General features: G+C 52.4%; 1 protein-coding gene and 1 non-coding gene across 3 annotated transcripts; both read right to left on the bottom strand.

The window, feature by feature from the left end:
* Positions 1–9: 9 nt before the first annotated feature.
* On the bottom strand, positions 10–13,429 carry KANK3 (KN motif and ankyrin repeat domains 3). Of its 2 annotated transcripts, none has more exons than XM_061190579.1 (11): positions 13,398–13,429; positions 9,714–9,830; positions 7,633–8,925; positions 7,448–7,547; positions 7,047–7,244; positions 6,851–6,938; positions 6,154–6,370; positions 1,736–1,878; positions 1,407–1,607; positions 1,229–1,327; positions 10–275 (listed from the first exon to the last, which is right to left on the bottom strand). In XM_061190579.1, the coding sequence occupies exons 2-11, from the start codon at positions 9,745–9,747 to the stop codon at positions 198–200; spliced, it is 2,451 nt and encodes an 816-aa protein (XP_061046562.1). In that variant the 5' UTR covers positions 9,748–9,830; positions 13,398–13,429; the 3' UTR covers positions 10–197. The 2 variants fall into 2 exon arrangements, with proteins under 2 accessions (XP_061046562.1, XP_061046563.1); XM_061190580.1 differs by having other exon boundaries at positions 6,851–6,935.
* A 10,260-nt stretch (positions 13,430–23,689) lies between these two features.
* Positions 23,690–23,770, bottom strand: LOC133091620 (small nucleolar RNA SNORA40). The gene has a single exon (XR_009700953.1). It is a non-coding gene; the product is annotated as a small nucleolar RNA SNORA40 (small nucleolar RNA).
* Between the last annotated feature and the right edge of the window lie 780 nt (positions 23,771–24,550).

The raw sequence follows: 24,550 nt of genomic DNA, 5'->3' as shown, positions 1-24,550 counted from the left end.
AAGACAAGCTGAGTTAGGAATGTTTTATTAAGGAAGAAGGTTGGAGGAGTGAGTGGACCAGAGTGCCTCAGGCCCCACCTCACCCTGCAGAGTTCAAGCTGAGCCCCTCCCTGTGGACCCTGACCCTTGCTGTGCCCCGAGGTCGAGGTGGGTGAGGGAAAGCTCTCCCCCAATCCAGGTCCAGTGTGTCAGGCCAGTCACTGAGGTTGGGGGTCCTCTCCACCGTCACTGCAGCCTCCTTCACTAGGCTTGGCCGTGGGGCGGTCAGAGGGCAGCTGGTGAGAGAGATTGAGGGGGGCTCCTGTCAGTCTCCTGTAGGACACTGGCTTTCAGCCCCCTTAGACTCAGGGCTGCTTAGCCTAGTGGAGGTCTTGCCTCTGTCCACTGACCTTGCCTAAGCAGGAACCCCACCTTTTACAGCAGAGCCAGAGCACCTGGGTTTGAATCCCACCTCTGTCCCATGTGACCTGGAAGAGGCACTTGGCCTCCCTGGCTCCTTTCCCCCATCTCTACAGGAGAGTGCGGGACGGCTAGGCTCACAGCATGAGTTGGTGTTTTGCTTCGTGGCCGCGCCGTGAGGCACGTGGGATCTTAGTTCCCTGACCAGGGATTGAACCCGTGCCCCCTGCAATGGAAGTGCGGAGTCCTAACCACTGGTCTGCCAGGGAAGTCCCAGGATGATTTTTAATTATGAAAGTGCTGAGAACAGCCTGGCACTTGCCTTTTGAACATAAGCCTCTCCCCCTTGGGGACAAACTGAGTGCTCTGCCCCCAAACCAGCCCTTCCTGCCTGCTGCTGGCAAACTCATCATCTCCAACCCTGAAGCTCTGACTTGTGGGGAGCCTGCACCCCCTCCCCTGCCCCCTCACTCTAAAGGGCCCCTTATTCCTTTGCTGTGAGCCTCCCTGGGGGCAGTAACAGGCAGTCCACTGACACGACATGGTCTGACCTAGGTCTGACAGCTCTACTCTGACCTTATGGCATGTCCCCTCTGGAGGCCTCAGGTTCATGACCTGTAAAGTGAAGGTGTGTCTAGCTCTTGAGGGCCCTTGAGGGTGTTCTGCAGGTTGAACATCAAATCCCAGCCACATAGAATTCAGACGCAGGTTCCCCACCCCTGGTACTCCCCCCGGGGTGCATGAAGAGAAGCCACCTTCCTGGGGCTCACTTGGGATCCTTGAGCTGTGCAGCTGGGAAACTCTTTCTTGGGGCTGGGGCTGCACTCACCAGGGGACCGGGCTGGCCTGAGCTCAGATGGGCGTGCAGCAGGGCGGCCACCTCGTCCTGCTCAGCCTCCAGGGCAATGGCCAGGGCACTGGTGCCCTCCTGAGGGATGATAGGGACAGTCAGGTCCCTGAACCAAGGCGTGACTACCCCACCAGCCCCAGGGTTGTCCAGCCCTCACGTTGTCCAGGAGGGCGGGGTCGCAGCCTGGCTGGGCCAGGAGCAACCGGACAGTGTCCAGGCGCCCATACTCGCTGGCGCACATCAGCGCTGTGGCCCCATCTGCATCCTGCACGTTCACATCTGCCCCACATGCCAGCAGGGCCGCTACCGTGTCCTGGCGGCCGTGGCTGATGGCCAGCATGAGGGCTGTCTGTCCCGTCTGGGGAATGGGAAAGAAGGGGACAGGGCTGGTGTGGGCTCCGGGGAAAAGAGGGGGGTCACAGACATTTGACTCCAGAAGTGGGAAAGACCCCTGGACTCGGAGCCAGGGAGGAGGTATCTACGTACCTGGCTGGCCTTGGCGTTAACACTGCCCATGCGGAAGAGTCTCTGGACCACGGCCATGTCCTCCTCTCGCCCCACAGAGGTGAGTGCGGCCAGCATGAGGGCGGAGTAGCCAGCTCGATTCTGGTGGTCAATCTTGCAGACCCCTGGGAGAGAGAAGAGGGATCAGTCCACCAAGAAGCCGACACCCCCTAGTCCACTCGCCTCCCTCCAAGCCTCAGGTTCATTTCTTCAGTCAGGTTGGTCACTGAGGGTCATGCGTGATTTTACTGTTCCCTCTGCCTACAAGGCTCTCCCGCCAAGATCCACATGGCTCCTCCCTTACCTTCAGGGTTCTGCTCGCATCTCATCTCAGTGAAGTTTCCTCACCTCCCTATTTCAAACTGTGTTGGGGGCTTCGTTCTGTCCGCTGCTGTATCCCCCAGTACCTAGAGTAATACCTGCCACCTAGTAGCTGCTCGATGAATGAGATAAATGGACAGCTCTATTTTCACAGCTACTACCCACCAAGCCACCACTGTTGCTCCCCCAGAGAAATGCCAGCCGGGCCCCCCTGGTGTCCAAGTCCACTCCAGTTTCCATGCAGCAGCCAGAAAGAGATCAAAAGATATTTGGCCCTGTCTCCTATTTAGAGCCTTCCTGTGTCTCCCCACTGCACCTGGAATACAGGCTGTTGTTCACCACTGCCTCTGAGGCTCTGTCATCAACTTCTGTTCCTTCCTCTGGAGTTGTCCTTTTTCCCCTAAGCCTATGTTACAGATTGAATTGTTTCCGCCTCCCCCACCACCCCCCACCCCGCCCCGCCAAAAGATATGTTGAACTCCTAACAGCCAGTACCTGTGAATGTGGCCTTAATTGGAAATAAGATCTTTGCAAACCATAATCAGGTTAAGATGAGGTCATTATGGTAGGCCCTAATTCCATATGACTGGTATCCTCGAAAGAAGCAAAGACGAAGAGCTATGTGATGCAGAAGGCAGAGAAGACAAGCTGCCATAAGCCGCGGAAAGCTACGGGTTGCTGGCAACCGCCAGAAGCTTGGAGAAAGGCACAGAACAGATTCTCCCTCTGAGCCCTTAAGAAGGAAACAGCCCTGCCAACACCTTGATTTTGGACTTCTGGACTCCTGAACTGCAAGAAAATGAATTTCTCTTTTCAACCACCCACATTGTGGTACTTTGTGGCACTTTTTTACAGCAGCCCTAGGAAACTAACAGCCTGGTTACTGCTGCCCATCCTTCCGAACTGAACACAGACATCAGCTCCATTTCCTCTGGGGTCAGTTCTGTTACCATCCTGGCCCTCTTCCTCACAGCACAGCACCTGCTTCTGGACCTCATTCCCCAGAATGTTTAATGCTCATGTACCCCACCATTCTGAAAGCTCCACAAGTCTAGGGACAGTCTGCAGAGATGAATGGGTGGGAGAGGTTTGGGGAAAGGAGTGGATCAGGGTCATGGAGACAGTGCCCTAGTGAGAGGGGATCTGAGACAACTGGCTGGGGAGTAAAAGGGTTGAGTAAAAGGGTTAAGTCAGGATTAAGGGCGTTCCCTAGTTGTGTGGCATACTCTCTAGGTGTCCATTCCATCCACAAGCTTCTGTGACCTTGGTGGAGGGTGTTGGGCACAGAAGGGGGCTCAGAGAAATAACCAAAGTGGGGTCTCTGCAGCTAGCCAGGGGACCCACCTATTTTCCCTCTCCCTTTCCCTTCCCTGAGGCCTTGCTAAGCTAAAGGATCACCCTGTTTCTTGATTCCCTCCCCTGGTTTTATTTTGTCATGGCCCTTACCCCATTGGAAATTATGTTAACTTGATAATTATCGAGTAAAATTGATAATTATCTCTGCTCCCCCGACACACACACCCAGAGCCCCTGTTCATGAAAGCTCATTCATTCATTCAACAAACACTTGAGGGTCTACTGTGTGCCCCACTGGGGTCTGCCAGGCAAGTAGGGTGAGGTGAGGGAGGCGTATGGGGAGGGGTTTGAAAGGGGGGTACATAAAGGAGTAGTTAATGATAGGCCAGGAGGCAAGGAGACAGAACAGTGAAATGGGGTGGGAGCAATGGATACTGGTCCCACGAGGTTCAAGGATTGTGGGAGTCGGGCAACAGGAGACAGTGAGCTGAGATGTTGGAAGGTGAGAGTTCAGGAGAGAATGCTAGGAAGTGAGATTATGGAGGGGGCATAGTTACTGATGACATCAAGGTGTTGTGATGACCTTAAAAGTGTAAGGCTGATATCAGGGTGAAGGGAGAGGAGTAGGTCAAGGAACTGAGAAGGGACTTCCCTGGCGGTCCAGGGGTTAAAACTCCACGCTTCCACTTCAGGGGGTGCAGGTTCGATCCCTGGTCGGGGAACTAAGATCCCACATGCCTTGTGGCATGGCCAGAAAAAAAAAAAAAGGAACTGAGAAGCCAGGAAGTGGGAGGGATCATCCATCAGGAAACTGATATTGGTGAGGATTAGGCTGGAGAGGAGGAGAACCAGCCAGGAGCTAAGATTCAAGAATTGAAGAGTGACGAGGTACGAGGGAGAAGTCAGAAGGGGCGGAGGGAGTAGTGGTCTGATCAATAAGAGGCTCCAAGATGGGACTTAAGGAGGAAGGGGAAACGGTCTGGAAGTGGAGATGAAGAACAAGGAGGACACAGCCATGTCCAGGCCCTTCATTCCAGGGAGATGAGAGAAAACAGCCCCTGCGTGGAGGGTGCACTGAGGGCTCTGGGTCCTGGGGGAGGGGAGGGCCAGAGGGGCTGACCCATGTGAGAACCAGAAGGCCCACGGCAAGGTCTGGAAAGTTGGAGCTGAAGGGGGGGGCGTGTTCAAATGCAGGGAATAAGAGGATCCGAGGAGCCTCGGGCCTTGCAACCAAGATGACTGTCTTGCCACCCTCCACAGCCCCAGTCCTCAGCCCCCTTTAAGACAGGAGCTGCCGGGCTTCCCTGGTGGTGCAGCAGTTGAGAATTCGCCTGCCAATGCAGGGGACACGGGTTCGAGCCCTGGTCTGGGAAGATACCACATGCCGCGGAGCAACTGGGCCCGTGAGCCACAACGACTGAGCCTGCGCGTCTGGAGCCTGTGCTCCGCAACAAGAGAGGCCGCGATAGTGAGAGGCCCGCGCACCGCGATGAAGAGTGGCCCCCGCTCGCCGCAACTAGAGAAAGCCCTCGCACAGAGACGAAGACCCAACACAGCCAAAAATAAATAAATAAATGTATAAAAAAAAGAATAAAAAGAACTTAAGCTTAAAAAAAAAAAAGACAGGAGCTGCCCAGGAAATACCTTTTTTTTTTTTTTTTTTGGCCGCGCAGCATGTGGGATCTTAGTTCCCTGACCAGGGATCGAACCCGCACCCCCTGCATTGGAAGTGTGGAGTCTTAACCACTGGACCGCCGGGGAAGTCCCAGGAAATACCTTTTGAATTCATGCATTGTCCCCTCCTCCCAAGCCCCAGCTCCATGTCCAGCCCAGAGGAGCTGTGCCCTTCCCCCCGGTCACCAAGACCTGCAGAAATGGGATGGATCTGTGTATTTAGGGGGGTGGCATGCGGGATGGGACAGCAGGACCTGCCTCAGCCTGCAGTGAGAATGAGAGGCAGGGCAGGCCCCAGAGGATACTGGACGTGAAGGAGGACACCCAGGAGAGCTCTTGGTGGACAATCAGTTTGTCTACTGTCCACTGTCCCCTCTGCTGTGAGTCCCATGGGGGTGGCCCACCCCCATCCTGGCACTGCACTGGTACCTGGAAGGCTCTCAATATGTGTCTGTGGGCTCAGCAACACCTGGATGTGTGTATCTCTGCTCCAGAGGGGGAAACGTTGAGACAGATGATACAAATGTGTGTGAGATGGGGCCAATGCAGGACCTGGTGGTGGAGGACTGCAGGCCCAGTGTCCCAGCCCAGGAGGTAGTCACAGCCCTGACCAGTGACTACCTCCCCTGGAGGCTGAAGAGGCAGTGGATGGATATTGGGGCTCAGGAACGAGGTGAATGCCAAGGCTGGATATTCAGGGACAGAAGGCATGGGGACCATTGACTGACCTGCGTGCCTGGCGCTGTTCTACGTGTGTGTTATCACAATTGCCCAGAGAGGGAGGCATTGCATCCCCCGTTTCACAAAGGAGGAAGCTAAAGCTGGTGAGATGAAGTAATTCCTCTACATTTAGGTCTACCCAATCCCAAAGCCCAGAATACCCTCCCCCTGCAAAGTGAGAGGCAGGTCAGGGCAGAGCTCACAGCTCAGAGCGGTCAATCTATCCACAACGGGTCATGTAACCTCCAGAGAAGGGCCAGTGGTGCCCTCTGCCTGGCCAGCCCTTCTCTGCATCCTTCTCCAGGTCCTCCCAGCCAGGACCTGCCCAGATTCTCCCTTCCCTGGCTCCCTACTCCCTGGTGCCCTCCCCACCCCTCCTCAGTGCTGACCTGTATCCAGCAGCAAGCTCGCGATGGCCAGGTTCCCATGGGACACGCTGTAGTGCAGGGCTGTGTTCCCGTTGCCATCCGTCAGGTTCACCACGTGCTCCAGCAGCTCACGTCCCAGGCGCACCACCGCGCCCAGCACCCCGGCCACGGGCTCCGCTTGAGAGCGCCGCTGGCTCGACACTCGAAACCACTCCTGGGCCACCAGGCGCGCCGCGCCCTGCCAGGACGGGGGAAAGACATCGGCGAGGGTCCAGGACGGGGTGGCAGGGAGGGTGTGGGGGCGGGACTGGGAACCCAGGCAGGGGAGGATGGTCGCTCCTAGGGCCACGCCCCTTTCGAGGAGGGAGTACAGTTAGTGTGGGTATCCGGCTCGAGGGGGCAGGGATGCTCCCCTTCTGAGGAAGAGCCTTTGGAAGAAGCTGAAGTGGCGGAAGGCGGTGAGCGCTTGTCTTTGGGGAGTCCGGGAGTGGGGCTGGGGCTTGGGGAGGACCTCTTTTGGGAAATCAGGGAAAGATCAGCCCTGTCCTGGGGCGAAGAGCCCTTTGGAGAGCTTGGGATCCGTGGAGGGCCCTGGCGCGAGGTGACGGAACTTGGGACCCTCCTAACTCTAAAGAACCCGATGCTCTTCCCTAGGTAGGCGTCAGAGGAGGTCCCTGGCGGGCCTATGACTCCTGCGAAGGCCTCTCCCTGCACTCACACTGTCACGGGCGACTCCGCGGGGTCGGCTCAGCTGCCGTTGCAGCGCTGCGCACGCCTCCCTCAAACGCGGGCTCAGCTCGCACCTACTGCCAGGGAGACGGAGACAGGGAGAGGCTAAGGAGGGGTTGGGATGGGGAGTGGGGAGACGGGAAAGAGAGCAGCCGATCCTATTCCGTGTCCGCGGCGCTGCTCACCTCCCCTGCGCACCCGGCTGAGGCTCTTGCTCTGCCTCCGGCTCGGGGTCCCGGGCCTCCCCGCCGCTGGGAGGGCCAGGGGTCCCGGAGTCGGATCCCCCGCCGCTGTCGTCTCCTGAGCCCGACGAACTGCTCCTCGGGAGCTCAGCAGCGCCGTCCTCGCTGTCGCTGTCGCCCTCGCTGGATGAGCTCTCGTACCTGGGGGCAGGGTGGGAGGCATCTGCTGAGCCTCCCCTGGGGGCTCATTCTGGAGTCCTGCGAGGTGGGAGTGACTGTTCCCATCTTACAGATGAGGACACTGAGGCTTGCCAAGACCACGCCGCGAGCGAGGGGCAGAGCTGGGATTCAAACCCCATTCCAGTCCCAGAAGATGCTGCCATGGGGAGGGGGAAAGTGCTCACTCTCCGTTGAGGACCCCAACAAACTGCAGGCTCTTGGGTCCGGGGCTGGGTTGGGCGCCAGGTGTACCGTCTCTCCTCTTCATAATGGATTTGAGGGTACCTGGCGGAGATCAGATGAAGACACTGAGTTCGAATTCGGTGGCCAGCAAACCAGGGCTCAGCGAGGGACGGGGAGGGGGACTCACCCGCGGGTGCCACTGCCCTGTCCCCATCCGTGGGTCCGGGCAGGTTCTCCTGCGTCGGGGCAGGGGCCTCCACAGCGGGCTCGGTCTGCGTGGCCCTCTCGGCACAACCCCACGGGGTCTGGGTGGCAGCCTCGCACGGCTCGGCCCGGGCCGCCACCGCTGCCTGTGCCTCCTCGGCTGCCTGTGCCTCCTCGGCAGCCTCGCGGGCCTCCTCCAGCTCGCACAGGCGACCCCGCAGGAGCTCGTTCACCCCGCGCTGATGCTCCAGGCTGGCGCGAAGCAGCTCCAGCTCGCGCTCGGCGGCCGCGGGCAGCCCCAGCAGAGCCTCCGTCACCCACGCTTCCGCCTCGACGGTCTCGGGAGCTGCCCCCACGCCGGCCTCCTGGGTCTCGGGCACCGCCTGGGCTCCCGCCTCTTGAGTCTCCGGCACGGTCTGGGTGCCTGTATCCAGCGTCTGGGGCACCCCGTCGAGGACCTGCAGCGCACCCTCGCTGAGGCTAGAAGCCGACCCGTCGGGGCCGTCAGCCCCGGGGCTGGCCCTGGCGCGAACGCCGCGCTCAGAGGTGGCCAGGCGCTCGGTGAGCCGCCGCAGCTGAGCAAGCTTGTCCGGGCGCGCCTCGGCCTCCCCGTCGGGCTCGGGCTGCCGGCGCCCAGCAAGCAACCGCGCCTTCTCGGCGCGCAGCGCGCGCACCTGCTCCTGCAGCTCGGGCAGCGCGCGCGCCTGCTCCTCGAGCTCGCGCAGGCGCCGCAGCGCCGCGGCCATCTGCTCGCGCACCAGCTGCAGTTGCGCGGGGCCGGGCGAGGCCGGGGCCGGGTTGGGTGCGGGACTGCTGTGGCCGGACCCGCGCGGGCTGCGCGGGATCGCGCGGCCGGGGCTGGGCACGCACTCGTGCGCCTGCGCTAGCTCCAACCGCCGGCTGGTCTCCAGGAGCGTGTGCTCGACGCGCGGATTGCGCACGGGTGCGCGCGGCGATAGCGGCGGCAGCATCAGCCCCGACGGCGCGCCCGGGGAGAGAGCGCCCGGTGCTCCGCCATCGTCACTGGCCAGGGACTCGCAGGATGTCCAGGCGCCTGGGCTGCGCGCGCCTGTGAGGCCGGCCCGTGGCGCGCGGGGGCGCCGCGCGGGCGGGGGGCCCGGGGCGCGGCGGGCGGCGGGGCCGCGCTCCAGCTCCTCCACGTACTTGAGGAAGTCCAGGTCCAGGTGGAAGCCATAGGGCGTCTCCACCGAGTAGGGCGAACTCGGGCTGCGAGCTCCCCCAGTCGCGCTGGGGCACAGGCGAGGGCCGCCCAGGTCTGTGGGCATGATAGGGGCGTGGAGGGGCGTCAAGCCGGAGAGACCCTGAGAGCGCGTCCCCACTGCCCCACGACACGCCTGCACGACTCCACCTGCACCAAACCCTGCACACCTGGATTGCACACCCAAGGCTTAAACGCCTCTCTGCTCCCAAAAAGTCGAGCGTTCACACGTTAATTGAGCACCTACTATGTACCAAGCACTTTTCTAGGTGCTGCGGACATAGCAGTGAACAAGACAAGCATCCCTGCCCTCTTATAGGAGACAGATAAACAGTCGTTCCAAATGGTGCTTAGGGCAATAATAATAATTCCAAGATGAAATAGAGAATAACTGACAGACTTGGGCTCTGGCTGTCAGGGCAGATTTCCTGAGGAGGGGACTTACAAGTTGAGCCCTGAATGAGGGGGAGGAAGCAGCTGAGACAGGAGGTTCCTAAAAGAAAACAGCCCATGCAGAGGCCCTGGGGTGGAATGACCAGGGTGGGCCTGAGTAAGAGCCGGTGGAGGCAAGGATGTGCAGAGAAGAGGGAAGGAAGGGAGGGAGGAGAGGAGTAGACGAGGTGGGCTTGGACCAGATTGTGGGGAACCTTCTGGGCCACCATGAGGAGATGGAGTTTTATTTCACCTGTGACAGGGCACCAGAGGCAGATTTTAAGCCATGACATTGTCCACCTTTATAAAGGGCCCTCTGGCCACTCTGCAAAGGAGGGAGCTGCAGGGCTGTGTCTGCATCTGGGTGCCAAGTGTGGATCTGTACACATGCAAATCCCATTTTGCACACTTACCAGGCAGGTTCTGATTCAGGGCAAACTTGGCCATGTTTCCTGGAGTAGCCCCCAGAGGGGGTGAGAGTGGGGCTGGGCCCTGTCCCTCTGGCTGTGCCTCTGGGGTCAGTCCGGACTCTGAGTGAGTAAACAGACCCAAGAGGTCCTCTCCACCACCACCCCAACACCCCCCACACACAGAGGCCCTCTCCTCCCTCCTCCCTCAAGTGGCCTTGAAAGTTTGGAATGGGGACTTCCCTGGTGGCGCAGTGGTTAAGAATCCGCCTGCCAATGCAGGGGACACAGGTTCGAGCCCTGGTCCAGGAAGATCCCACATGCCGCGAAGCAATTAAGCCCGTGCACCACAGCTACTGAGCCTGTGCTCTAGAGCCCGTGAGCCACAACTACGGAGCCCTCGTGCCACAACTACTGAAGCCTGTGCACCTAGAGCCCGTGCTCTGAAACAAGAGAAGCCACCGCAATGAGAAGCCCACACACCGCAACGAAGAGTAGCCCCCGCTCACCGCAACTAGAGAGAGCCCGCGCGCAGCAATGAAGACCCAACGCAGCCAAAGATAAATAAATTAAATAAATAAATTTATAAAAAAAAAAAAAAGGAAGTTTGGAATGATTGACTGTGGGGACCCTCACATGCCAGGCCTCAGCCTGCTGGGCAGGAGGAGGCAGGAAGGGCATCAAAAGGAGAAGAGAGGGGAATTCCCTGGTGGTCCAGCGGTTAGGAATCCGTGCTTCCACGGCAAGGGCAAGGGTTCGATCCCTGGTTGGGGAACTAGGATCCTGCATGCCACATGGCGTGGCAAAAAAAAAAAAAGAGGATGATGATCAAGAGAACAAGAGCAGCTGGGGCGGGGGCAGGGTGAGGTGCATTCCAGACCTGCTGAGTTTTCTTCGGTCCCTGGGGAAAATTAGAAATTGATGCTCAAAGGGGTGGAGTGTGAACATTCAGAAGAGGAAGGCGAGGGTTGGAAGCCCTTCGAGGGCTCATGTACATCTGAATTTATACCAGGGTCACTTGTGAGATCCTTTAGGAATAATGGAGAGTTGTGGGCCAGATGCACCAAAGATGCAAATCAATGGATACCAGTCTTCCTGGGATGTCTCTACTGGAGTGCCACAGGGCTCTGCCCTTGACTTGTAAGAGATTGTAGTGGAACCACAAGCACCCAGGTTGTCAGAGCTGTGGCTAGGGAATTCCCTGGTCATCCAGTGGTTAGGATTCGGTGCTTTCACCGCTGAGGGCCCGGGTTTAATCCCTGGTCAGGGAACTAAGATCCCACAAGCCGTGCCATGTGTTGAGGCCAAAAAGAAGAAAACAAAACTACAAAAACAAACAAACAAACAAAAAACCCAGAGCTGTGGCTGTGCTTAGGGCTAAAGGGATAGAGACACTTCAGGTGATGTGATGGAGGCTCTAAGAAACTGGGGAGATTGGGCCACATCTAATAACGTGATATTTAACAAGGACAAATATTGAGTCCAGAAATTTGATTCAGAGAGCATAGGGCAGGAAAGATGGGGCTTTGAAGAGCTCACACGAAAAACCCTCAGGGAAGGGAAAGCAGCTTGTATCGAGTGCCTACTCTACGCCTGGCCTGATTAAATGCAAACCCCCCCCCCCCACAAGTATAATCCTGCAAGGTAGGATGGTTCCCCCTTTTCCAGATGGGGGAAATGAAGGCATAAAGCAGTTAAGTCAATTGCCTATGGGAAATGCCCTCAGACTGGGCTTTCATCTTCTGGGGGGGACCTCTTGTCTGCCCAGCCCTCCACCAGCAAGTGCCTGCCAGACCCGATCTGTACTCTTCCTGACCTACTGCTCATCTGTGCTAACCACCTGGCAACCTTCCCAGTCACCCCTTCTGGTCTCTTGCACTCCTGATGACCACCTGCGTGCCTAATACCCACCAGCAACTGAGCACCCATTGGTCTACCTGACTCATTCTACTCCACAGCTGGGGAAACCCTCCCACTCACCACCTCTGTCCAGCCTGGGTCCCTGACACCTCCCCCAACCCACCCCAAGGAGGGAGAGTGACGGGGAACTTCCAGTCCTGAAGCAGCTGTTTCCCGTCCCCTCACACTGGCTGTAAGGGGCCGGCCAGCAGGGCAACACGGAGGACAGCCAGTGCCTCTCAGGACTTGTTTTCAGGAAACTGCCAGGGAAGAGCTGGGTCATGGAAAAAACCTGGGCTGGGGCTTAGGGGTCTGGGCTTGCCTCACACACAGCTGGCCGTGTGACTCCGTGGAGTCAGCCGCCCCCCCCCCCCAGGGACCTGGTTACACCCAAATCTGAGACCCTGGGAATTCAAAAAAACAGCTGTGAGCCATTCCTAAGACCCAAACCAGCTGGAGCAGCCAGACCCAGAGACTGACCTGAAAAATGGGTGGATGCCCCAAGAATGGTAAATAAAAATATGCCAATGACTTTTGCCATTTACTACGGGCTAGCCTCTATTCTAAGCAATTTATGTGTGTTAACTTTAAAAAAAATCCTAGGTAAACCCTTTGAGGTAGGTTATTCTTTCCTCCATTGTGCAGATGGAGAAACTGAGACAGTGATTAAGTGACCCAGCCAAAGTCGTACATGGGCAGAAGCAGGATTTGAACCCAGCAGCTTTGCCAGTGTTTCTGCATTGACCCCTCCACTTGACGGCTTTCTATAAACAGCCCTCCCCTCCCCAGGAGGGGCAAAGAGCCAGAGGGGGTCGGCCCTCCCAGCCTGCACTCCCGCCTGTACCCTGCGTGTGTCCCCGGTGGGAAGAGCAGGCCCAAACCGTGGCGGCTCCAGGGGCTGCAGCCTCACCGGAGTGGAGGCGTGCAACTGCCCTCCCCTCTCCTCCGCTCCCTGCCCGAGCTGGCAAGGTTAGATCCGGATCCTCTGCCTGAGACCCCTTTATTAGGCCGTCAGAGCCCACGCCACACGCCCCCACTCCCGCCCCAGGGACTATTTTGGGACTCCCAGCCGTGCTCACAAAACCTGAGGGGTGGGGTACGAGACGGGCAGTGCAGATCCCGGTCTTGGGGAGGGGGGCGTCTTCCCGGACTGAGGCTCTGGGTGGTGGCACCCCCTAACTTTGGGGCGGGACTCTCAGACCCCTGAAGTGGGAGTGGAGGCTGATGATAGGGGGAGGGGGAGGTACTGAGGTCAGCACCCCCCACCCCCCTGTCCCCTCAGGACGGCCTCACGGAGACAGAGCAGTTTCCTACAGGAAACGCCGCCGGGCGGTTCCATCCGTTGTCCATTGTCTGCCGGCCCGGGGGCCATCCGTCCCTCCCCCCAACACCGTTTCCGAATCACCCCCCGCCACACACACACACACACACACACACACACACACACACACTCAGGTCCAGAGCGAGGGGATGGACCCGGGTCCCCAAGCTGTCCAGGAGGGACTCTGTGAAAGCATCCCGAAGTCGGTTGCGGCGCCAGGGGGCGAACAAAACCCCCCACTTCGCTCCTGAAGGGCGGGAAGTAGGAGACCTCAAGAATCCAGAGCCCCCCGACTCTGCTCGCCGCCCACCCGGGACTCCCAGTGTGGGAGGGGTCCCAGCCAGAGGACACAGCACCCCCCCGTCGCAGCGCGCTGAGCCCGCAAAGGGGCTAGAAGCGCAGCGCCCCGTCCCGCTGCGTACCCTAATCCCCCCAGGATCCCATCGGTGCCCCGAAAGCTGGCGCTTTACCTGAAGCCGCAGCCGCAGCCGCGCCCGCACCCGAGCCCGCCCCCTCGAAGCTCGGGGACCGGTTATCAAGGCCTTGACCCTAACTGACGGCCACGTCAGCCAACCAGCGTTCCATGCTCTCCGAAACTGTCCAATGGTGAGGCGGGATGGACCGCACTGTCCCGGCGCTGAGAGTGTGGGGAGTGGCTTGGGGTGGGGCCTGGAGTGACTGCCCGTGAGGGCGTTCGGGTCCGTAGCGGGGAGCGCAGAGGCCGAGTGGTGCCCAGCTCAGGGCTAAAGGGCTTGGATATGATCCACAGGGGACAGGGAGCCTCGGGAACACTCTAAGCAGGACAGTTACCCGGTGGGATTTGTGTATTTGGAAGATACCTTGGGTGGAAGCTGGAAGGACTGACGCTCCTGTCCCAGTGTCTGGGTGAGGGACCTGGACCCTGGATCTTTCCCACCGCAGCGCGTTTGCGCATGCTACTCTATCTTCCTGAACTGTTCTTCCCTGCACCTGTTCACTTGGCCACCTTCTGCCTTTGGGGGCTCAACCTGTGTGTTCCAGTCCCCTAAAGGCCTAACGTGGACCTTCTCCAGTCACTGTCTTTCCAGTCACTCTGTTTTATGAATCTAATAGCTATATACTTTCAATATCTAAAAAAATATATATTATTTATTTCTTTCCTTGTTTGCCATCTGTCTCCCCATAAGGACAGGGAACTGATTGATTTTGGCCCCTGTTTCATCCAGTGCCCTGAGCACACAGTAGGTACTTAATAAATGTTTGTTGAAGAGACAGACTCACAGACATAGAGAACAGACTTGTGGTTGCCAAGGGGGAGGAGGGGTGGGGGAGGGAAGGATTGGGAGTTTGGGATTAGCAGATGCAAACTATTATATATAGAATGGGTAAACAACAAGGTCGTACTATATAGCACAGGGAACTATTTCAATATCCTGTGATAAACCATAAAGGAAAAGAATAGGAAAAAGAATATATATATATATAACTGAATCACTTTGCCGTGCAGCAGAAATTAACACAACATTGTAAATCAACTATACCTCAATAATTTTTTTTTAAATAAATTTATTTATTTATTTTTGGCTGTGTTGGGTCTTTGTTGCTGCACGCAAGCTTTCTCTAGTTGCGGCGAGCGGGGGCTACTCTTCATTGCGGTGCGCCGGCTTCTCATTGCGGTGGCTTCTCTTGTTGCGGAGCACGGGCTCTAGGCGTGCGGGCTTTAGTAGTTGCGGCACGCGGGCTCTAGAGCGCAGGCTCAGTAGTTGTGGCGCGCGGGCTTTGTTGCTCCGTGGTATGTGGGATCTTCCGGGACCAGGGCTCGAACCCGTGTCCCCTGCATTGGCAGGCGGATTCTTAACTACTGTGCCACCAGGGAAGTCCTACCTCAATAAAATTTTTAAAAAATGTTTGTTTAAAGAATGATTTGAAATTACATTGAACTCTTTAACCCATTTGGAAAATATTACGATCGAAAGTGAGTCTACAGATTTTTCCCCTATTAATTTAGCATTTATTGAGCACCTACGGTGTTCCAGGCACTGTGCAGGTCCTTGAGGGGAACATAATCCCTGCCATCCTGGGCCTCAAAGCTGAGAGGAGGAGACAGATTTTCAAGCTATGGTTTATGGTAAGGGGGTAACAGGGATGGGAGCTGGAGTCTATGGGAAGAGAAAAGGTGACACATCATTGTCGTAGAGGATCTGGGGAGACAGCCTGTAGGGATGACACTTAAGGAAAGGTACTCCAAACAGGAGAAAATGCACATGCAAAGGAAGATATGGTGAACTTTGACTAAGTCATGATGTTGGTGGGAGGGGAGCTGGAGGGACAGGCAGAAGGGTGTGTGTGAAGCAACTCAGACTTTATCTGATAAAATGGGGCCCATTGGAGGCAGGTTACTTTATTCCAGGATTCATCTCTCTGTTTGTCCCAGTGCTGCTCTGTTTTAACTACAGTAGCTTTAGAATATATTTTAATATCTGATACTCCACTTTTTGCAAAATTCCTGGGCTATTTTCATTGTCTTTTTTTTTTTCTTCCAGATAAACTGTAGAATCCTGTCAAGTTTCCCCCATAAAAACTACAATGGAATTAAAAAATTTTTTTTAATAAAATAAAATGCATTACAAAACAGAAACAGGGACTTCCCTGGTGGTCCAGCAGTCAAGACTCCACGCTCCCAATGCAGGGGGCCTGGGTTTGATCCCTGGTCAGGGAACTAGATCCCACACGCCACAACTAAAAGTTCCCACATGCCGCAATTAAAAAAAAAAAAAAATCCCACAGGCCTCAATGAAGATCCTGCACGCAGCAGCAAAGATTCTGTGTGCCACAACTAAAGACCAGGCTCAGACAAATAAATAAATAAATATTAAAACAACAACAACAACAAAAACAGAAACAGACTCACAGTCTTCAAAAACAAACTTATGGTTACCAAATGGGAAAGGTGGGGGGGAAGGGATAAATTAGGAGTTTGGGATTAACATATACACACTACTATGTATAAAATAGATAATCAACAAGGACCTACCCTGTATAGCACAGGGAATGCTACTCAATATTCTGTAATAAACTATATGGGAAAAGAATCTGAAAAAGAATGGATGTGTGTATATGTATAACTGAATCACTTTCCTGTATACCTGAAACTAACACAACATTGTAAATCGACTATAATATGAAATAAAAATTAAATTAAAAAAATTTAAAAATGCACACACGCACAGAGCTAGATCCAAGAAACCACATAAAAATAAATGTATAACTTAAGGAGTTCCTGAGGGGCAGTTCTCAACCAGGGGCGATTTTGTCCCTTGGGAGATATTCAGCAATAACTGGAGACATTGTTGATTGTCAGGATGGAGTCGGGGGAAGGGCTGTCCTTGGTCTCTAGTGCGTGGAGACCAGGGATGCTGCTAAACATCCCGCAATGTACGGGGTATTCTCCCACAACCAAGAATCATCTGGCCTGAATGTTGATAGCGCTGAGTGTGAGAAACTCAGCTGGAAGGCAAACATCATTTTAACCCCCACCCAGGTCAACAAAGGGCATGTCACCAGCGACCCCAGAAGCCCCTCCAACAGGCTGCATCCCAATCACAGTGCCTCCTCGCTCCGCAAAGTAACCACTGTTGTGACTTGTGTGATAATCACTGCTTGGCATTTCTGAATAGTTTATCATGGAAGTTTGAATCTCTAGACACTGTGGTTTAGTCTTGCACATGCAAAAAAAAAATAATATATCTTTTAAGTCTCTTAATTCATGGGTTCCCCTCCATCCCTTCCCTGCCTTGCAATAAATCGATTGCACAACTCAGGCTGTTTCCCACGGTCTGGGTGGTGCTGATCCCATCCTCGTGGTGCACGCTGGCATGGTTCTCTGTCCTTCATCTTCCAGGCAAATTTGCAGTTGTTTCCAGAACTGGGATTAGACTAGGGTTTGATGCCTTTGGCCCGATTGTGGGTGCCATTCGTCCCTTCACCATCAGGCTCGCACTCTTTGTCTCTCCTTGCATGAGGCCAGCAGCCATTGAGAACTAACTTGGTGGTGAATGCAAAATAGCGATGTCCTCCTCCTCGAATTTCGTCCTTGTTTATTAGCTAAAATTCTTCCCTTGCAGATGTTTCCCCTTATGTTCCATTTGGTTACCTAGTGGCACGCTCATGTAGGAGTGTTTGATTCTTTCCCTTTAGAGACCACTTACCTAAATAGTGAATTAATTCCTCATAATCCTCTGAAAGTGATAAATTAGGCTGGTTCTTTTTTTCTTTTTTTCTTTTTTCTTTTTTGATTGAAGCATAGTTGATTTACAATATTGTGTTAGCTTCTGGTGAACAGCAAAGTGATTCAGATATATATATATTCTTGGGACTTCCCTGGTGACGCAGTAGTTAAGAATCCGCCTGCCAGTGTCGGGGACACAGGTTCGATCCCTGGTCCTAGAAGATCCCACATGCCGCGGAGCAACTAAGCCTGAGCGCCACAACTACTGAGCCTGCGCTCTAGAGCCGGTGAGCCACAACTACTGAAGCCCAGGCACCTAGAGCCGGTGCTCCGCAACAAGAGAAGCCAAGCCACCGAAATGAGAAACCCACACGCACCACAACGAAGAGTATATATATATTCTTTCTCAGTTGTTGTTTTTTTTTCCACGCTGCAAGGCTTGCGGGACCTTAATTCCTCTACCAGGGATTGAACCCACATCCTCGGCAGTGAAAGCGCAGAGTCCTAACAACTGGACCAGCAGGGAATTCCCCAGATTCTTTTTCATTACAGGTTTTTACAAGACATTGAATACAGTTCCCTGTGCTATAGAGTAAGTCCTTGTTGTTTATCTATCTTATGTATAGCAGTGTGTGTCTGTTAACCTCAAACTCCTAATTTACTCCCCCCTTTCCCTTGGTAACCAAAAGTTTGTTTTCTATGTCTGTGAGTCTGTTTCTGTTTTGTAAATAAGTTCATTTGTATTATTTTTTAGATTCCACATATGTGATATCATATGATATTTGTATTTCTCTGTCTAATTTATTTCACTTAGTATGATAATCTCTAGGTCCATCCGTGTTGCTGCAAATGGCAATATATCATTCTTTTTTATGGCTGAGTAATATTCCATTGCATATATGTACCACATCTTTATCCATTCATCTGTTGGTGGACACTTAGTTTGTTTCCATGTCTTGGCTACTGTAAATACTACTGCTATGAACATTGAGGTGCATGTATCTTTTGGGTTTTCTTCCTTTTGATATTTATTTATTTTTTATTTTTTGGCTTCATTGGGTCTTAGTTGTGGCATGTGGGATCTTTCCTTGTGGTGCGCAGGCTCAGTAGTTGCGGTGTGCAGGCTCTGTTGTTGTGGCATGTGGGCTTAGTTGCCCCACGGCAGGTGGGATCTTAGTTCCCCACCAGGGATCGAATTGGTGTCCCCTGCATTGCAAGACGGATTCTTAACCACTGGACCACCAGGGAAGTCCCACATGTATCTTTTTTGAATTAGAGTTTTCGTCTTTTCCAGATACATTCCCAGGAGTGCTGGATCACATGATAAACCTATTTTATTTTTTTTAGGAACCTCCATACTGTTCTCCATAGCGGCTGCACCAATTTACTTTCCCACCAGCAGTGTAGGAGGGTTCCCTTTTCTCCACGCCCTCTCCAGAGTTTATTATTTGTAGACTTTTTTTTTTTTTGGCTGCATTTTGTCTTCATTGCTGCGCGCAGGCTTTCTCTAGTTGCAGTGAGCGGGGGGCTACTCTTCGTTGCGGTGGGCGGTGGCTTCTCTTGTTGCCGAGCACGGGCTGTAGGCACACGGGCTTCAGTAGTTGTGACTCTCAGGCTCTAGAGCCCAGGCTCAGTAACTGTGGCGCAGGGTTGCTCTGCGGCATGTGGGATCTTCCTGGACCAGGGATCAAAGCCGTGTCCCCTGCATTGGCAGGCGGATTCTTAACCACTGAGCCACCAGGGAAACCCTATTTGTAGACTTTTTGATGATGGCCATTCTGACCAGTGTGAGGTGACACCTCATTGTAGTTTTGATTTGCATTTCTCTAATAATTATAGGCTGGCTCTTTCTTTAAGTAGTTATGAGCTTATGGATTTAAATACATTGTGCTCCAATCCATTATCCTCACTGGTGGGCCCACCTGGCCAGTGGGAGCCTTTACTGGTTGGAACTTTTTGAAGCAACTCTGATAGTTTTCTTGCTGTCTCCTATGACCAGATGTTCCAGGCACATCTTGGACATTTCCTGTCCCAGACCTGGCATCAGCCAGAAACTCTGGGGGCTTTTTTTGGTGGGAAATTATATTCGTTTGGGTGTTAGAAATGCTCATTTGCTCTTGGGCTGGCCATGTGTCTAGACTTTCTTGGTCAAAAGAGCTAAAAGGAGGGGAATATATATATTATATAATATCTATATATATAATATAGAGAGAACATGTAGTATATTGTCCTATAATATAACACATAATTATATATCATAATATAATCTGTATATAATATATTATAATATATATGTAATATATTATAATGTACATTTATGCATATACATATGATATATATGTCCATATTCTATTATATACAATACTTTATGAATTCATTCTCATATTTCCAGTTCAATTTCAGGACTACATGATTTTTACTCAACCTCTTTCTGGTTGGTAGAATAACATCCCCCCAAAGATGTCCATATACTAATCTCTGCCACCTATGAAAATGGTACCTTACATGGCAAAAGGGACTTGCAGATGTGATTATGTTAAGGATCTTGAGATGGGGAGATTGTCCTGGATTATCCAGTGGGCCCAATGTCATCGTAAAAGTCCCTATAAGTGTTGGCAGGAGGGTCAGAGTCAGAGAAGGAGATGTGAAGACAGAAGCAGAGGTGAGAGTGTTGTGATTGCTGGAAGGGGGGCCACCAGCTGAGGATTGCAGGTGGCCTCTAGAAGCTGGAAAAGTCAGGGATATGGACTCTCCCCAAGAGACTCCAGAAGGAATGCAACCCTGAGGACACCTGGATTTTTAGCCTGGTGAGACCCATGTTGGACTTTTGAACTCCAGGACTGTAAGATAATCAATTAATGTTTTGAGCCACTAAATTTGTGGTAATTTGTTACAGCAGCAATAGGATACTAATACTATCTGTTTCTTCTTTCTTCCATAAAAATCCTGGTTCTTAAGAACACAGATGAAAACAGAATTAGACTGTCTCAGAATCATTCATTTGCTTTAATGAACACTGCTCACACAGTGGTCTCAAAGAAACAATGCGAATACTACCATCAATATGTTACTAAAACGGTTTTAAAGTATCTCTTGCATATACTCTCCCCTTTTGCCATCATATAGATATATTTGTACTGCATCTACACTGAGAGGACATTTATCCATTACATACATCACCCTTCCTTGTTTAGTGCCCTTCGGTCTTAGGTTTACAAGTAATGTTATGTTTCACACCCTTTGCAGTCATAAACACATGTCTTTCTAGACATTTGTTTATCTGAAATGGAATCCTCAAGACCTCATGGAAACCATCTTCCCTTAGCTCTCACATGTTGATAACAGTCTATATCCTTTATATGTGAAAGTCAATTTTGCTGGATATAAAATCCTTGGCTCCCATTTTCTTTGCTAGAATATCTTTAAACATGTCACTCCATTTTCTTCTTGCATAAAGCATTGCTCTCAAAAGTCTGATGAGAGGGATTTCCCTGGTGGTCCAGTGGTTAAGAATCCGCCTTCCAATACAGGGGACACGGGTTCGATCCCTGGTTGGGGAACTAAGATCCCACAGCTGAGGGGCAAGCCCGCGCGCCTCATCTACTGAGCTCCCGTGCCTCAATGAGAGAGCCCACCTGCTGCAAAATACAGAGCCCACGTGCTCTGGAGCCTGCGCAACACAACTAGAGAGACAAAGCTCGCACGTCACAACTAGAGAGAAGCCCACATGCCTCAACACGTGCTGCAGCTAAAATCCAATGCAACCAAAAAACAAAACCAAAAAAACCCTGTATATTAATTTAGATATAATTGACATTATAAGATTCAGTCATTTCATCCATAAACATGACATATCTGTTAATTAATCCAAGTCTTATTTTAACCTCCTAGTAAAATTTTAGAGTTTTCTTGAAACAGACCACACCCTCCTCCTTAAGGTTATTCTCTTTGGGGGAGAAAGATGGCCGCTTTTTTTCTTTTTAATATTTATTTATTTATTTATTTAGGCTGCGCTGAATCTTAGTTGCGGCACACGGAATCCTTAATTGTGGCATGCGGAATCTTAGTTGTGGTATGCATGTGGGACCTAGTTCCCCAACCAGGGATCAAACCCAGGCCCCCTGCATTGGGAGTGTGGAGTCTTACCCACTGGACCACCAGGGAAGTACCAAAGATGGCTGCTTTTGTAGATAGAAGCTCTGTTTCTTATCTTTTCCTAATTGGCTGCTTTCACCATATTGGAATGCTATTGGTATTGTGTATTTGTGTTCATTTGTTGTGTCCTACCTTTCCTAGACACACTGAATGAGATAAAAATGGGGATGTGAGAGAGAGAGATGGAGCTGGAGGTGGAAGGGGAGCCAGATGGAGGTGAGACTTGGGAGGTGAGAAAGACAGGGCTTCAGCCTGGGTTGAACTATAACCAGGTCGGAAGATGGAGGGACCTGCCAGTTTGGGGGCAAAGGCATTATCCCTCCTCTGTACAAACCCTCTCATGGCTCCCATCTCACAGAATGTAAGAACTAAAATCCTTAGAGTGGCCCACAATGACCTGCATGACCCGCTTCTGTCACCTCTTGACTCCCTCTCTCCTCCCACTCACTCTCCTGCTCACTCCTTCTGCTCCACTAGGAACAGTTCTGCCTCAGGGCCTTTGCACCTGCTGCTCCATCTTCCTGGAATGCTCTTCCCATAGATGTCCACACAGCTTCTGCCTCACCTCTTTTGATCTCTGTTCAAATGTCACAGTGGGGCTCCCCTGGTCGCCTTCCCACGCTTTCCCCACTCAAGACACCTCTTTGGCCTGCACTAATCTTTTTCCCTAGCACTTATAACCTTCTTATACATGTCTATCTGTTCCTCACTGGAATGTCAGCCCCATATGAGCAAGAACTTTTCTGTCTGTCTTCTACACTGCCTGGTCCCCAGAGCCTCAAACAATGCTTGGCACACAGAAGGTGCTTTATAAATACTTGTTTGCTGAATGAAAGGAACGAAAGGTGAATTTGGACTCCATGTGGACCAAGGATATCCGAGCAGCGTTGGAAGAATGTCCCAGCCTCTCCAGCTAGTGTGGAAGTATGTAACAGGGAGAAGGCACTTTGATTGGGTGGGTGAAGGGGAAAGATGCAATTATCTTTGATCTCTCTCTCTTTTTTTTTTATTATTTTATTTTATTTATTTATTGTTTCTGGCTGCGTTGGGTCTCCGTTGCTGCGCGCGGGCTTTCTCTAGTTGCGGCGAGCGGGGGCTACTCTTCGTTGCGGTGCGCGGGCTTCTCATTGCGGTGGCTTCTCTTGTTGTGGAGCACAGGCTCTAGACGTGCAGGCTTCAGTAGTTGTGGCATGCAGGCTCAGTAGTTGTGGCTTGCGGGCTCTAGAGTGCAGGCTCAGTAGTTGTGGCGCACGGGCTTAGTTGCTCCGCGGCATGTGGGATCTTCCTGGACCAGGGCTCGAACCCATGTCCCCTGCATTGGCAGGCGGATTCTTAACCACTGCGCCACCAGGGAAGCCCCCCCTTTTTTTTTTTTTTGCACAAAGTGTAAAGGTTTTTTTTTTTTTAATGTGTAACATAGGCAAAATTATTTGTCAATAAATTTTTAAGGAATTTCACATGTTCTGATTCTTTCCACTGCCAATCACCTTAGTGCCTCCAAAGTCATAATCTTCAAGATAAGACAGCCCTTTCAAAAAGAAGTTTTGCTCAGTCCACAGTTGTCATGTCAGTTGGTCCACAATTCTTTTAGTTGGGCTTCTTTGATCTCCAATGGAATATGGACACACTTCAAAATTCCCCACCTGTAATCTTTGGGATCCAATTTCCTCAAGCAAGTTACTTTAGGACCACGGTTAGGGTCAGGAGATGGATCTGTCTGGTTCTGAATTTGACACTCTCTAAAAATGCATTATGTTCAAATTATACTCACTCCTAAGCTATCACACCCTAGAACAGTACAGATCGTTGGGATATGCCAATAACTTTTTAAAGTCCAGACACCGTGTTCTCAAGGTAAAAGCCTTAAAGAAAAAGCCATCTCAGGGACTTCCCTGGTGGTCCAGTGGTAAAGAATCCACCTTACAATGCAGGGACTCCGGTTCGATCCCTGGTCAGGGAACTAAGATCCCACATGCCGCGGCCTCCAAGCCACAACTACCGAGCTCACGCACCTCAACGAGAGAGCCCGAGTGCGGCAAATTACAGAGCCCTGGGGCCGGCTCACCACAACTAGAGAAGAAGCCCGTGCGCCACAACCAGAGAGAAGCCCACGTGCCACAACAAAAAGAGCCCTTTGCCACAACGAAAGTTCCCGCACGCCTCAATGAAGACCCCGCGAGCCGCAACTAAGACCTGATGCAGCCAAAAAAATAAACAAAATAAATAAATTTTTAAAAAAGCCATCTTTGTTTCATGTCAACATTAAAAATAGAGCACTAAATCAATGTATCTGATAATTTCCCTCATATCTTAAGCTTTCAAATTATCAACTCATATAGTGCCAGAAGCAATCGTTATGTTTATCAATACACCCCCATCACTTGACTCTGTTTTAGATATCATGTTCCTTCTCATCTGTATCAAAACTCATACTGAACAATGAGTTCTGGGTCTCAAAAGAGGATTAGATCTCTTAAATAACCTTTTTTTCCCCTCCAGATTCCTAAGACCATTGATGGTAGAACCCTTCTCTGTTCCACCCTAACCCAGGCTGAGGCTTGAGCCAGAGGAGAGGAGAGCTAGTCTCCTGGCCACTCCAGGATGCACGTGAGCCTCTTGGGAGCCACCTTCAGCTCCTTCGCCAGTTCAAGGGCCTACTGGAAACTCCGGAGCAGCCCCCGCCCTGGTCTGGAATGCCCAGCTGTCCCAGAGAGTCTGTGTCTGGCCCTCAACACTCACATCCCCAGCCCTGAGGGTTCATCAGCCCCAGTTGAGGGTCTCAAAGGGCAGCATCTCCTTCTGCCCAGTCCCCCGCTTCGCCCTCCACCCTCCTCCCCAGGCTCAAAATCTAACCGGTCCGTCCACATCCTATTAGTTTCACCACCTGAGTAGTTCCGGAATTTATCCCCGTCTCCCCATCTAGTTACTCAAAGACCCCACCATCCCAGGCCTCCCTGCTGCCCTCCTGCCCCCCACGCCCGTCCCCAGCTTTGAACAATTCATATTTATCCCCAGACAGGAACGTGTTGGTGTTTCACATATGCCGATGTATCCCTTTCTGAGCCTGGTTGAAATTTACATGGATGTGCATTTCATTGTTACTCTTCCCACTTCACACGTATGTTAGAAGCAACCTTTTCAGCCTGTTCAGTATTTATTTAAAACAACTATTAAGGGATTTCCCTGGTGGCGCAGAGGTTAAGACTCTGCGCTCCCAATGTAGGGGACCTGGGTTCGATCCCTGGTCAGGGAACTAGATGC

This window comes from Eubalaena glacialis, chromosome 4 (genome assembly GCF_028564815.1).
Source record: "Eubalaena glacialis isolate mEubGla1 chromosome 4, mEubGla1.1.hap2.+ XY, whole genome shotgun sequence".
NCBI classification, from domain to species: Eukaryota; Metazoa; Chordata; class Mammalia; order Artiodactyla; family Balaenidae; genus Eubalaena; species Eubalaena glacialis.
The sequence above is the reverse complement of the archived record's forward strand: the minus strand, read 5'-3'. Positions and strand labels throughout refer to the sequence as shown.